Source organism: Andrographis paniculata, unplaced genomic scaffold (genome assembly GCF_009805555.1).
Source record: "Andrographis paniculata isolate CXL003 unplaced genomic scaffold, ASM980555v1 Contig46END, whole genome shotgun sequence".
Classification (NCBI taxonomy): Eukaryota; Viridiplantae; Streptophyta; class Magnoliopsida; order Lamiales; family Acanthaceae; genus Andrographis; species Andrographis paniculata.
In genome coordinates, this window is record NW_026137580.1 from 2,388,962 (window position 1) to 2,404,461 (window position 15,500).

Consider the following 15,500-nt stretch of genomic DNA (forward strand, 5'->3'; position numbering starts at 1 on the left):
ACAGGATCCAACACAACCAATTCAATCCGAATTTTAACACATCAAGCCAAGTCAACCTCACAAGATAAAGTGTATTCGCACATGCTCTCTGAAGAAATTAAGTGTGTAATTGGCTCAACACTCAGGTAGTGCTACAATAGATTATTCTATAGGCTTGAGTAAAAATCAAATCTCCCTTGCTTAAAATATTCGAATCTAGCATAAAGAATCAAAGGGACTTTCAATAAGGGTTGTAACGGGGCTTATGGTCAGTGTAGGAAAAATGATATACAAGGGCTAAAATATGTCAGAAAAGAATACAATAAGAACACGATGCTAGCATATGAAAAATAAATCGGCATAAACAATGAAATCCTTACTCTATTCACTGCCCAAAGTTTAATAATGAAATTAAATGAAAATACTTTATTAAGATAATTACTTATTTATTTATTTTTGTATTATTTTTTTGTTTTTTTTTTTTTCATTTTTTTATATATATATTTTTATTTCTTGTATTTTTTTTTATTTTTTTATTTTTATTTTTTTTACTTTTGTCTTTATATATATATGTATAAATATACTTTTACTACCCATAATTATTCCTTCGTAATGTGACTTATTCGTACCCAAAGTTTGTTTCTAACTAGTGCCGAAGAAATAAAGTGCATCACAACATGGACTTAAAGTAATTCTTTCTAACATAGGGTTCAAATCGGAGAAGGCTCAATCGAAAGAAGGGTATGAGGCTAAAAAAAAGTTTATTATAAAAGAAAAAAATAGGCTAAAAAGGCTCAAATGGGCTAACTAGGGAAATATATTGTGCTGGGTAATAAAGAAAGGCTTAATGGGTTACCTAATGCCCTTATCATTTTTAAAACGCGAGACTCGATAGTTGCAAGTTCAACATGCATAATCACTCAAGTTCTAGGTCATCTAATTGAGCACTACAAATCACACATGAAATAAATTTCCAAAAGCTTGAATATATGCAATTTATTTTCTAATGTGACTTTTGGAACATAGGCTCAAATTCTAACAGGGTTCAAACGTCGACTTGACTCAACATATCACCAATCAAATGCCATTAGTCATGCCAAACTAACCTATCACACAAATCACCTTTGACTCACTTCAGACTAATTTCAAAAACATGCGAAAAGACAGCAAATCAGGCATAAAAATAGCACAAAATGAAAATTTTGCCCAAAAATTTGCATAACTCTCCCCACACCTAAAGTATGCATTGTCCTCAATGTAAAGAAAGCAATGAAAGAAGAGAGGAACTTCCCTGAAGTCCATAGGGGTGTAGTAGTTGGGAGCTTTGTTAACACCTCTTCATTTGATCGTAATTTTTAGGGAGGCTTGAAGTTCTCCTTAGTCCTGCGAAAACAACTAACCAACGCAAGCCATTTAGAGGAGCGGATGTGGTGATCGGCGATGACTGAGCAGGGGAGGAAGAAGTCGACGGCGCCGGAGGTTGGAGGCGGTGACTAAACCAAACAAAACTTTGAAAAGTATTATTAGCAATTAAATAATAAAAATAAATAAAATTAAAGAAAACAATTAAATGATTTGGGTTGTCTCCCCAAAAGCGTTTTTCTTTATAGTCTTTGAGCTAGAGTTCGCATCGCATCAATTCTGAACATCAAAATCGGCAACGGGTGCCGACTTTATAGGATCAAGTGAGGGTCCCTCGTGGTATAATTTGAAGCGATGTCTATTGGCCACACACTTTTTCTTCGGCTTAGAATTTTGATTCTCCTTATGACATTTTTTCGCTGCCAGCAATGGTGATCCCTTGGGAATCTATCTCCACTTTTCGACAATATTTTTTCCTTTTTTACTCTCTCCAGTCGGTCTTTTCTCTAACTGTTTTGTCAACACAGTTCTTCGTTTATTCTCATTACCAACTTCACAAGTTTCCTGCACCACAGAATTAATAACATTAATTGCATATAACGATTTAGATTCAACAGGACATTTGACGGGATTAAAATATATTGAAATGAAATTCTTCTCCATCAAACTCCAGGCTGTGTGTGCCCTTTCTAACATCTATCTTCGCTCCTGCAGTGCACATAAAAGGTCTTCCTAACAAAAGAGGGGCTGGATTAAAGCAATATGCATCGTGCATATCTAGAATATAAAAATCAACAGGAAAAATTAAGTCATTCACTTGAACTAGTACATCTTCTACCATACCATCAGGATAAGCATTAGTTCGATCAGCAAGTTGAATAATAATTCCTATTTCTTTTAGAGGCCCTAGATTTAAAGAGTCGTATATTGATCGAGGCATGACATTAATAGCATCTCCTAGATCTAGCATAGCCTTAGTTATCTCAGTTTTTCCAATCTTACAAGGGATAGAAAACATACCTGGATCACCTGTTTTAGGTGGTACCTTTCTTTTGATAACAGCAGAAACGTTCTCACCCGCTATAATGTGCTCGTCTCCTCGCAATTTCCTTTTGTTAGTGCACAGTTCTTTCAAAAACTTTACGTACTTGGGGATTTGGTTGATAGCTTCCAGGAGCAGGATATTAAGTTCCACCTTCTTGAATATTTCCATCATCTCTTTTCGTTTGTTTGCCTTTTGTGGTTTCTTCAACCTGTCAGGAAAAGGAGCTGATTCAGTTTCAGTAGGAGGAACAGAGTTAGGAAGTACCTTTTCGTAAAGTTCAACTTCTTTTTCAATCTCCATCTCAATCTGATCCTCATTCTATTCCTTTGAGATAGGAGGTGGACCTTCCAATTCTTTTCCGCTACGAAGGGTTATAGCACTCGTATTCCTTGGATTAGGCCGGGAGGAACATTCAATCATCGTATCACTGCAGATAGTGATGGCGCCGACATTTGCTGGATTTGGCTCAGGTTGAGCATGTCACTTTCCTTTTTCACGTAGCTGTCTCACCTCCTCTGACACTTGATTGATCTGACCTTGAAATTTGTCTACAGTTGACTTCATCTCTTGCTGGAATTGCAGGGTACTGGTAGCCATAGACTTTACCAAGTCTTCCAAAGATGGACTGGAGTTGCTTATGGGTGCTTGGGGCGGCTGTTTCTCACAAAAACGAGGTTGTTGCATCTGCTGCATAGCTCCGAATGGTTGATGAGCATTACCCTGCTGGCGTTTCCATAACGCAGGTTCGGATGATCTCTCAAGACTGGATTGTAAGTGTTGGAGTATGGATTGTACATTGGAGGTCTATTCATACCGTAGTTTGCAGTGTTCACATCCACTGCACATTCTTCTTGGAGGGTCGGACATGCATCTGTAGGGTGTCCTGCACTCGTGCATATTCCACACGCCTTGACCTGGACACTCGGGTTGGATTTTTTCACGACCATCTTGCAAACGAAGCTCGTCAAATCAGAAAGTTGTTGCTGCATCGATTGGATGGCATGGTCGTTGTTGTTTCCGCTCATATGTCCAACATCTCTTGAACCAAATTGCTACGTGTTTTCAGCCATCCTCGCAATAAGATCCCAAGCTTGTGCTGGCGTCTTATTTACTAAAGGTCCACCACTTGCAGCATCGATAATGTTCATGTCCATCAATGACAAACCATCATAAAAGTATTGAATCAATAATTGAGGGGGAATTTGATGTTGTGGACATTTAATGATAAGCTTATTGAATTGCTCCCAATATTCATAGAGCGTTTCACCTGATTGTTGCTTGATGCCACATATCTCCTTTCTCAGGATCGCAGCTCTGGAAGCTGGAAAGTACTTCTCCAAAAATTTCTTCTTCATGTCATTCCACGTGTCGATACTTCAAGGTGGGAGATAGTAGAGCCAATCCTTTGCAGCATCTTTGAGTGAGAATGAGAAGGCTCTGAGTTTGATCTGTTCGTCAGTAACACCTGGTGGTTTCATGCTGGAGCACACCACGTCGAACTCTTGCAAGTGTTTATGAGGTTCTTCACCTGAAAGTCCATGAAAAAAAGGCAATAAATGAATTAATCCAGATTTCAGTTCAAAAGTAATAGTGTTATTCAGAGTTGGAAAGTTAATGCATAAGGGCTACTGCGCCAGGTTGGGAGCAGTCAACTCCCTTAGAGTGCGGGTATCCTCAGCCATGACAGTCTCTTGATCACTTTCAAAGTCGCTAGAGCTAGAGATTTTGAGGTGGTTTAAAGATTCTGCCAGCTTCGCAACCTGAGCAGCTTTTCATTGCTTGGCTTCCTTTCGTAGCTTTCGCACAACCTTCTCGATCTCAAGATTAAATATCAGTTCACCTGTACGAGAAGAACGGGGCATAAACAAGAGGATAAATTAAAATAACACAAAGAGTAAAACAAAGCGCCAATCCCCGGCAACGGCGCCAAAAATTGACCTGTCGCGCGGTCAATCAAATATTTCACCTACTCCATGATCACAATTTAATGTAATATAGGGGAAGGGATCATCTCCACAGGGATTGTGTGATTCACTCTTTCGTGTTTTAATGCAGTAAATAAAGGGGGAATTTTCTTTTATTATCTAATGAAAATAAAATAACAAAGCAATTAAATTAAAGGGGAACTGACTATGAAGGGGATGACTGGCTCAAGGGATGATGCAGCTATGACACTTGTGTTTTATCATTAATTCAATAAAATTAATTCTTATTAAAGTATCAATAAATTGGTTATAGTTATCAACAAGCTCTGACAACTAATTTTTCCTTACAGTGTAGGTAATTAAGGTACGACCGTTAACTACCCATAATTAAGCAAATAAACCTAGGTGCGCCCATAAGAATATTGCCTAACCGCATTCCAATCTAGAAAAACCCAATTCAAAACAATTACTACCTAAGAGGAGCAATTAGATTTGATTGTCTAACCCCCGGGAAGGAACTATTCAACCCGGTTGTCACCTATTCAAGTGCGAATACAATTACGGATATCCTACCTGAATTGACTTTAGATTATTAGACTAATTTAAATATTGGTACCAAAATATTCAATCAATCTAACAATCACAAACGCTATTCTCAGAATTAGACAAATATTGATAATAAAAAGAACTTTTATAAAGAAAATCAAGAATCTTCAAAACAAAAGAAAAAAAACATTATCACCCCTCAAACCAGAAAAATATCTACTTCATAATCAAATAACAAAGAATAAAAGAGAAAGATGAAGTCATAGTGGGAGGGGGAAATCTTCTCTGTCGATTTGCTCCTGTGCGATCTATGAATCTGTCAGTCTCCTGCTCTTATGCGTTTCTGCCCTAGCCGTTCTCTCCTGCCAAATAGGCGTGTCTTTTTCTTCTTATTTGATTTTTGCCCTAATTATTTGTAGATGGGCTTTTGGGCCTTTAATTAATTTTATTTCTTTTTTTCTGCCAATTATGCCAAATTTAATATTTGCCCTCTGCACACAGCAAATAAACAATTCGCATATAAATTAGGTAGAATCCAATCAAAATCACCCAAATATCGCATATGATATGAATATAAAACGCATGCGATTTCTAACTATCATCTTATTTGAAGCCTCTGTACGTTAATGCTCATATCTGTGGGAAACCAATCACAAAGGTTTTCATAAATAATGGGGCCGTCTTCAATGTAATGTCATTAAAGACTCTCAAGAAGTTAGGAAAGGGAATTCACGATCTATCTCCTGTGGATTTTGAGATGACTAGCTTTACAGGGCAGCCGACCAGACCAGAAGGCATGCTGGTCGCCTCAATAGAAGTCGGTCCAAAAAAGATTTCTTCTGTTTTCTTCGTGATGGATACAGATACCACATATTCAATCCTGCTTGGACGAGATTGGATTAATGCATCTAAATGTGTGCCATCAACCCTACATCAACAATTAATGTTTTGGGAAGACAATCAGGTCTTTAAAATGGAAGTGAATGACAATCCGTTCGGAGCATCAGAACAAGTTGAGGAATCAATTTGTTTTTTTTGGTCATGTGCCTTATATGTCTCAGTTTTTTATGGCTAATGAATACCCAAAGAAGGGTTTTTTATAATATTTTTATGGAAGAAGCAGAATTACAAGATTTTAGTTTACTTATTAATCAGTATTATTTAAACCAGCTTTTGAAAAAAGTAGTAGGGAAAAATAAAAAGATATATGATGTTCATTTCCAAGAACATAAACAATTTCGTTGGCCTGATTTGTTAGAGAAAACAAAGCCAACTTTTTCAGCACAAGATCCTTTGTTGGAATTTAACTTAGGAACCGACCTGGTTCCAAAAATAATCAGAATGAGTGGTTATTTATCTGAAGTGCAACAAACATTGATGCTCGAGGTTATAAGAAACAATATTGATTGTTTAGCTTGGGACTATTCAGAAATGCCTGGTCTGGAGCGAAGTCTGATAGAACATCGATTGCCCATTAAAAAGGATTTCAAGCCTTGTAAGCAATCTCCAAGACGTATGAGTCCTGACTTGATGCCTCAGATCAAAGAAGAGATTCAGAAGCTTCTTAAAGTGGGTTTCATCCGACCTTGCCGTTATGCGGATTGGTTGGCCAATCCAGTGGTTAAGAAGAATGGTAAGATCATGATATGCATCAATTTTAGAGATCTTAATATGGCTACTCCTAAAGATGAGTACGTGATGCCTATGGCCGACATGTTAATTGACTCAGTAGCAGGGCGCATGATTCTCAGTTTGATGGATGGTTATGCGGGTTATAACCAAATCTTTTTGGCAGATGAGGACATTCACAAGACATCATTTAGATGTCCAGGAGCATTATGTATTTATGAATGGACAGTTATGCCTTTTGGTTTGAAGAAAGCTGGGGCGACTTATCAGAGAGCCATGAACTCAATTTTTCATGATCTCATTGGTAAGTCTATGGAAGTGTATATTGATGATGTTATTGTCAAATCTTCTAGTTTTGAGGAACATTTGAGGGATCTTAAGGATGCTTTCAGTCGGATAAAGAAGTACAAATTGAAGATGAACCCAACTAAGTGTGCTTTCGGTATATCAGTTGGTAGTTTCTTGGGGTTCTTGGTTCATGAAAGAGACATTGAGATCGATGCTAATAAAGCCAAGGCAATTCTTACCAGCCGACCACCTCAGACGGTTAAAGAATTTCAAAGTCTGTTGGGGAAGGTGAATTATCTTAGGCGGTTCATTTCTAATGCTGCTGGCAAGGTCAGACCAATCACTAAATTATTGAAAGCATGAGAAAACGCCTTTGAGTGGGGACCAGACCAACAGACAGTTTTAGAGTCTATAAAGCAAGCATTGGCTCAACCACCTGTGTTGATGCCTCCCAAGGAAGGTCGGCCCCTCAAACTTTATTTGGCAAATACCTATGAAGTGGTCAATTGCTTATTAGCTCAAGATGGAGATGATGGAAAGGAAAGATGGAGATGATGGAAAGGAAAGGGCAATTTATTATTTGAGCAAGACTCTCACATGACCATAATAAAATTATACAATGCCAGAGAAGATGTCTTATTCATTGGTGTTTGCATGCACCAAACTTGAACATTATATGCTGCCTAGAAGAGTTGAGGTTATTTCAAAGATTGATCTCATCAAGTTGATTTTGCAAAGATCTACGATGCAGGGCAGACTCATGAAGTGGGCCATTAAATTGGCGCCTTTCGATTTGTGTTATTCCCCTTTGATGGCGGTCAAAGGCCAAGCAATAGCAGACTTTTTGGAAGACTTTGCAAGTCGTGAGGAGCAACCGACTGGGTGTATATCTTATGTAAACACCCGAAATTGGTTAATGTTTTTTTGATGGTTCTACCTCAGGAAACAGGTCATGCGCAGGTGTCTTGTTGGAAGGACCAGCGGCCAAAGGGTCAGTTTGCAGTTGCAATTGGAAGCTATAACCCATAATTCAGCAGAATATGAGGCTTTAATATTGGGATTTGAGGCTTTGATAGCCAGGAAAGTCCAATCGGTTATTATAAAAGGGGATTCTCAATTGGTGATTAACCAGGTAAACAAACAGTATGTTTGCAATTATCCCCACCTACGCAGATACAGGGATCTGGTAGGTCGGTTGTTATCAAAGATCTTCGAAGTGATAATTGAGTTCGTCCCTAGAAAGGAGAATCAATTTGCAGATGATTTAGCTCAAAAAGCTTGCAAGAGAATCCAAAAAGATATATGTGCAGAGGTCGGTCCTGAGACAGAAGCAGGAACCGACTGGAGGACAGAACTGGTCATGTATTTGCAAGATCCAGGAGCAAATGGACCGATTGGAATTCGATTGAAAGCATTGCGATTTCAATTGGTAGAAGGAGTGTTATATAAAAGGACATTCGAAGGATTGCTCTTGAAATGTCTGGGTCCCGAGCAGGCCTTGGAGGTGATGAAAGAAGTACACAGTGGAATATGTGGAGCTCATCGAGCAGGTCTGAACATGAGATGGGCTATTCATCGTTTAGGTTTCTTTTGGCCAAAGATTTTTGAAGACTGCATACAATTTGCCAAGGGCTGCCAAGAATGTCAGAGGCATGGGCAGTTAATTCATTTACCAGTCACAGAGTTGCAAGATATGGTAGAACCATGGCCTTTTAAATCCTGGGCTATGGATATCATTGGTAAAATTCATCCTCCCTCATCCAAGAATCATTGTTTTATTCTGGTTGCAACAGATTATTTCACCAAATGGGTGGAGGCGGTTGCTTTGAAAAATGTAGATCAGAAGGAGGTGATTGATTTTGTGCTGAATCGGATCATATATAGGTATGGGATTTCTCATTCAGTAACAACCGACCAAGGTTTGGTCTTTACTGGGGAGAAGTTTTTAAGCTTTTTGGTAGAGTTTGGAAATCGTCTAAATGATTCTTCGCCCTATTACCCCCAAGCTAATGGGTAGGCAGAAGCAGCTAACAAGATTATTATTGGAATTATCAAGAAAACAATTGAAGGGAACCCAAGGAAATGACATTTTTTGTTACCTCAAGCCCTATGGGCACATAGGAATAACAGAAGTTCTGCCATAGGGTTTTCACCAGATCAGCTCACCTTTGGACAAGATGTTGTGTTGCGAGCCGAAGTGCAGGTCTCATCTGGACGCACAAACTGTACCAATGATGAATTTACTGAGGAATACCAACAACTGATGCTGCGGAAATTGGAAAGTCTGGATGTCAACCGACTTCATGCAATTGATCAAATTGTAAAGCAGAATGAGATCAGGGCCAAGACTTATGGAAAGAAAATCTTTACAGAACATTCAAAGAAGGAGACTTGGTCTGGAAGACTATTCTTCCAACATATAAGAAGATTGATCAATTAGGAAAGTGGTCCCCGAATTGGGAGGGACCATTCATAATTCAGAAGAAAATCGGAAATGATGCATTTATTATTATAAATCAAGAAGGTAAAAGGGTACACAAATGTATTAATGCTAGATATCTGAAGAGGTATTTTCCTGCCTTTTCAGATTACAAGAAAGCATGAAACAATAAGTTTTTCAGAACCCATTTGCCAAGGGTTCGAACCTAACAAGGGTTCATTCATTGTCAGATGTTGAATCATGCAGAGGATCACTTTCTCCTGAGTCAGAATCGTCATTCCAGTGATGAGGGATTAGTTCTGGTTCTTCATCAATAAGGTCCTCTAAGCTAGGTCGGTACTTCTCCCATTGGTCCTGCATCTTCTTAAGATCATAATCGGTCCGAGCTTTCATGTCTGTCACGGCTTGGCACTCACGATCAACAAGGGTGCGTAATCTAGAAAAGACTGTACGCTGATTGGAGAAGGTATGATCCCAGCCAAGGTCTGGGAGTATGGCTGTCACATGATGTTCAATCAAATCCATGTGATGATCAATGTCGGGAAGGCGATTTTGTATGTCCCGAAGGGTTTCATATCCTTCTAATACAGTTTCCATCAGGCGAATAACACGATGGATGGTCTTTCTGCCTCATTGGGAAAACCTGAATTTAAAATCTAACTGTTTGAGGATGCTTTGCAGGTCTTCGGCATGACCTCCAACTGGATGATTACCCACAAAGAGGGTTGAATGACACCTTGCCAATTGTTCACAGGAACTTTAGGACGATGGGGTGGCATTTTAATGTCTGTTAGCAGGTGTGTTCAAGGTTTGATATATGGATAAATGCGTATCTGCTGATTTGCAAGGACTGCAAATATTTATAAGGGTGATGAATTGTTTGGTTCCCCGGAGAATTGGAATTTGGGAAGTGATCCTTAACAATAGGACAAAAATTTATTTACTGAGTCAAAATTTCCAAAAGTTTACAGAAGAGACCCTAAAACAAGTTTAATCTGGAAAGTCGCATGTTATTGGCAGCCGACTGATATTGCCTTATGAGTTGGGATCGGGAGTGAATCTGTAATTCCTGGTCCAGGTCGGCTGTATTGGTCTTGTACTGATCAATCAGGTGTTGCTCGTCGTTGATATGGCCTTCCAGGACAGACCTTTCTTGATGAAGCGCCCTCAGTTCTGCCTCTTTTTGCTTAATTGACCCTTCTATTTGTGCATTGGCATTATTAAGGCCTTCTAGCCGGCCAATTGCCTGTTGAATAGATTCTTTGGTTTTGGCCAAGGAAGCCTCCAGACTTATGCGATCCAAATCAGGCAAGGGTGTTTCAGTGGTAAGAACACGAGCGAACAGAACTTCATTCCGGAGTTCAGATAGTCGCTCCATCAGTTGGTGAAGAATGGATGTAGCAGCCGACTCTAAAGACATTTGAAACAAAAGACCACCAATGGCTTGAAGGAGGCTGTCAGGCAAGTCTGACCCCAGGTCAGGGAAGGATTGATCAACAGCCTGTGCGATTATAGTTCGGATGTCCGCCGGAATGGGGACAGCCGACAAGAGGGCTAGATCAGAACATCCCTGAAATAAAATGTGTTTTCAGACTGAATGGAGCATGAATATTGAGAATTGATTGTGGAAATTTTTCTTACCTCTGGATGAATGGTGGTCACTGAAGGTGCCAGAATAGCTTTAAGTCTGGAAGGCTGGGCGGCTGGTATTACAATGGCTGACTCGTCGGCTGCTTCAAGTGGGCGTTGTGGTATGGATCTGGGTCCCTGAATGATGGAGATATATTGTGTTAAAAAATCATGTTAACACTAGCTTGTAGTTTGGAAGGAAGAATCTCAAGTGGTTACCAAATTAACAGAAGTCTCTGAGTCGGAGGAAGGAATCTTTTGTAATTCTTGTAAAAGGCCCCTCGGTGGAGCAGCTACGGGTTCTTCCTCGTGTCTGTTTATTTCTGGTAGAGGGTCCGCTGCCCTTGGGTCTGCCACTCTCACGTCGGCAACCCCTAGGTCAGCTGCCCTCTGTTCTGCTACTCTCAGGTTGGCAGTCCCTAGGTCGGCTGCTCCCAAGTCTGCTACCCTTTGGTCGGGTGCATTTTGGGCTGCTGCAACAAGTTCGGCGGGAGCATCACGAACGGCCACCTCAGGGATAGTTCTGTCTTTTGAGGTGACCGTAGCAGAAGCAGTTGTATCACTGTTTGATGGAATCCTTGTTGTTGCTGGTTCGGCCGGTGAAGATGCTCTCACTGGGGCCCATCGTTTGGTCGGGGGTTCCGGTTCATGAAATTGGTCGGTTGGTGGCTTTGTTGGTTTATTTAGAATTGGAATAGTTTGGACGCTCTGGCCGAAGTTGGACCTGTATATCAGAATGATGGTTAATAAAATGCTAAGTACAAAAGTTGTATTGAATCAGGATTATTGGAAAAATACCTGCACGAGGTCGGGTCCTTGCAGGTGCCCGACTTGATGAGCGGTCTCTCAAAGGCTGTTGATCGTTTCTAGAAGAGGGAATAGCTTGAGTCTGAGGAGCTCTTCTTTTCCTCTGAGGAGTGCCCGACCCAGTGCCTTAAGTAATCAAGTTCCTTCGGGTGTTGGTCAGAAGGGTCGCCCCTAATGTTAACGCAGGTGGGGGAAGGAGAATGCCCAGCAAGCGATCCTGGTCAGGGGCAATCAAGGCCCAAGTAACCGACCACTACTCGCGAAAGGATTCAACTGAAGTTGGAGAAGATTTGTAAGGAATCTAAGAGTTGGAAGTTATGTAATTTGTGAGTTGGGATATGTATGGGGCAATCGAACCAGGAATGGCTCTCCCATCCGGACTTTGAATTATTAAATGTGGATGAGCAATGGGACCAGGTAAGCCTTGTTGGCATCCGAATTGACGGGCGAAGAATTGAGGCTGGTAGCTGAATGTATAAAAAACTTTGGGACCTTTTTTATCAATTTTCTTACTAGCAAATAAAGACCTGGGCTTAAAAGCAACATCCTAGGAGAAAGAGTAAGTCGGATGTGGAAGTGGGACTGGTCCAGACAAAGGTGACGTAACAGGGAATGGCCAAAACAGGCCGGATGCATAACCAATATACCTTTTATGTATGTAGAAATGGGTATCATTTCGATTATCGGTAAGAATGGCAGTTATGATCGGATCGGACGCTTGAAGGTTATTACGACCTAAGCAAAGTCGGTTAAGGGCTACTCCTAGAGACTTCTCAAGTGTGGGGGCAATGGGAGGATGACCGAGTTGGAAAGCGTCGGGAAAATAGAGACGGAACCAAAGTTCTAAAAACCAAAAGGGGCCTGATGCAGCAGTGTCTAATATTTTACCATTTTTTTCTGTAATACGGGTGCTAACCTTGGATAGCCCTTCAAAAAGATTGGCAAGAAAAAAGGTGCCTAATGAAAAGAAACGACCCGAGGCTATGTGTATAGCAAGATCAAGGTGAGAAGGGAGGACACATTTCGAAAGTTCGGTTGATCTTTCCATCCTAGATTGTAGGTATTCGAGTAGTGGTTGTATGGTTTTGGGATGAATCCTACAGTATTGACATGTACTTCTTGACTCAAAGTAGGACAAATATCCGTAGGATGTTCCGAACTTGTGCAGATTCCACAAGCCTTAACATGCGCCTTCCCTACAACAAATTGTCGAAAAAATGAAGTCAGTTTAGTCAATTGTTGTTGAATAGAACTCACCTCGCTCGCTTCTTTAACTGCTACTACTTCTCTTGGTTCGAACTGTTGTGAGTTCATCGCCGTATTGTTCAGTAAGTCCTACGCCTCTCTAGGAGTTTTGTTAATCAAGGCCCCTCCACTTGCTGCATCTATGATTCTCGTGTCGATGGAAGTCAAACTTTCATAGAAATATTGAATCAGTAACTGCACGGGGATTTGATGATGGGGACATCGAATAAGTAAAACATTAAAGTGGTCCCAATATTCAAATAAAGACTCCCCTGCATGTTGTGTCATTCCGCATATCTCTTTCCTCATGATCACAGCTCGTGAAGCGGGAAAGTGCTTTTCGAGAAACTTTCTCTTCATGTCAGTCCATATAGTGACACTTCTGGCAGGTAAATTGAATAACCAATCTTTTGCAGCGTCTTTTCGTGATAAGGGAAAAGTACGATGTTTGATTTGATCTTCTGTTACACCTTGTGGCTTCACACTTGTGCAGACGATATCAAATTCTTGAAGATGCTTATGTGGCTCTTCTCCCGACAACCCATGAAAAGAAGGCAACAAGTGTATTAGCCTTGATTTTAATTTAAAAACACTCTTACCGTCTATCGTCGGGTATGTGATGCAGAGATGGTGCTGGGTCAAGTTAGTAGCTGTTAGCTCCCTCAGTGTCTTTTGATTTATCTCTTCTTCCAGCTCGATCTCGTCAGAACTAAAATCGCTAGATGATTCTGAAGCTAAATCTTTTTTTTTCGGCGCTCCCTAGTTTCTTTTCTCAATCGAAGCGCAGTCTTCTAAATTTCGGGATCGAAACTCAAGATTCCTGGGCGATCAGATCTCGACATAAACTAGAAAATTCAGATTTATTTAAGAAAATAATATAAAACAACCAAAGATAAATTGAACCATTTAGAATTTCCCGGCAATGGCGCCAAAATTTGACAAGCGTTCGTCACATGCTGCAAAATTTAAATAAAATAAACCTACTTCTGCAATAAAAATAACGTAGTATAGATGAGGTAGGGTCGTCTCCTTAGGGAATTAAAAAGGTTTTATTTTCGATTGCTTAATTTATAAATATAATAAAAGGGGGGATTTTTTAAGTTGCAAATAAAAATAAAATAACAAACTAAAAACACTACGACTAAAAGATAAATTCAATAAAAATAAGTTTCCAATCTAGGAATGAAATTGACAACTTAAGTACTGGATTTGATCATCAATAAATATTTAATTTTATTGGTTTCTAAATAAATTAGTTATAATTACCGACACGCGCCTAATAACCAACTATTCCTTAATTTCTCAACAGTCTAGGTACGCTCGTCAACTACTTCCCTAGTTAGACTAGAACCCTAGTGACACCACAAAGAATTTACTAGCCTTCCGTGATTTTCTAATGGTGTCTGCCACTAGTTGCTACTTGAACCAAATCAAAATGCAATTATGGACGCCTAATTTAATTTAGCAATTAATCCTTAATCCAATTGAGATACCTGACCACAATACCCAACCAAATTAAAAATTATAAAAAAAAAAAAAAAATCAGAAATCGCAAAACTACTTAGGAACCAAAGAAATATCATAAATCAAAACAAGTCTAATCTCCTAAATTCATACCAAGTTGTTTTTCACTCCTATACTAGAAAAGTAAACTAGTCGCTAATCATAGGAGAAAGAATAAAGAAAACAAAGATAAATATCGTCTAAGAATGATGTTGGTAGGGATAGAACTCGAAATCTTCTTGGAAGAATCTTTCTCCTTCTTGCCATTGCACGGTTTCTCCCTGGGACTGTTCCACACGGTGTTCTCCTCCTTGGCATGTAAAGTGGCAAAACTGGCACCTCCCCCTTTTTTCTTTCCTTTATATTTATTCTAATTTTGTAACAATTGGACTTTAGGCCTTTTAATTAATTCTTCAAGTCATTGAGTCTTTTTGTTCTCTTTTCTCTCAAATTCTACAATTTTATTATTTTTCTCCTACAAATCTTAAATAAATAATATATATCAAAATCAGGTAGAATCTAATTAAAATCAACCAAATATCGCAAATAATATAAATATTTAACGCATATGATTTCTGGCTATCAACTATTCAATCCATTTAATTTATATTTAATCTCGGATGACCTAGCACCGTCTTATCAACGGAAGTTGGCCTGATACCGCCCAACTCCGAGGATATTACATAGCAAACATCAAAAGATATTCATGTGTTTAAAAATTACTTGGAATGTTCTTAGGTTGGCATTGACAATAAATCAAACATAGACAATAATAATTCAGCACTCATGATAAGTGAGATATTTGATTAAAAAATCTTCAATATATATGTTTCCATTAATGATAAAAGCTGGAAATGTGTAAATTAATTGATTGAGGCTTGAGAACATTATTGTATGAAATTAATTAATTAATATTAATTTATTAGAATGAACCAAAGTCCCCTAGATACATATTGGTTCAGATGAGTTAGGTTGTCATATTGTGTGTTTTATATCAACTTTCTCGCATTTTAAGTAATGTGAATACAATGCACTTAACATTCGTGATTGTTATGAGAAAAGAAAGAAATAGATTTTAATTTATTATTTTTTTGATTGATGT

The 15,500-nt window shown here is 39.1% G+C and overlaps 1 protein-coding gene and 2 non-coding genes across 3 annotated transcripts; 2 read left to right on the plus strand and 1 right to left on the minus strand.

Moving 5' to 3' along the window:
* Window positions 1–1,894: 1,894 nt before the first annotated feature.
* On the minus strand, window positions 1,895–2,686 carry LOC127252379 (uncharacterized). The gene is made up of 2 exons (XM_051276533.1): window positions 2,185–2,686; window positions 1,895–1,905 (listed from the first exon to the last, which is right to left on the minus strand). Exons 1-2 carry the CDS (start codon window positions 2,684–2,686, stop codon window positions 1,895–1,897), a joined length of 513 nt encoding a protein of 170 aa, XP_051132490.1.
* Window positions 2,687–3,586: 900 nt separating this feature from the next.
* LOC127252739 (small nucleolar RNA R71) lies at window positions 3,587–3,693 on the plus strand. Its single transcript, XR_007839132.1, has one exon. It is a non-coding gene; the product is annotated as a small nucleolar RNA R71 (small nucleolar RNA).
* A 9,407-nt stretch (window positions 3,694–13,100) lies between these two features.
* Window positions 13,101–13,207, plus strand: LOC127252742 (small nucleolar RNA R71). The gene has a single exon (XR_007839135.1). It is a non-coding gene; the product is annotated as a small nucleolar RNA R71 (small nucleolar RNA).
* Window positions 13,208–15,500: the final 2,293 nt, after the last annotated feature.

Bases quoted from the DNA above. Each gene is read 5' to 3' on its own strand.
- LOC127252379 (XM_051276533.1), bottom strand. From the start codon at position 2,686: ATGGAGATTGAAAAAGAAGTTGAACTTTACGAAAAGGTACTTCCTAAC.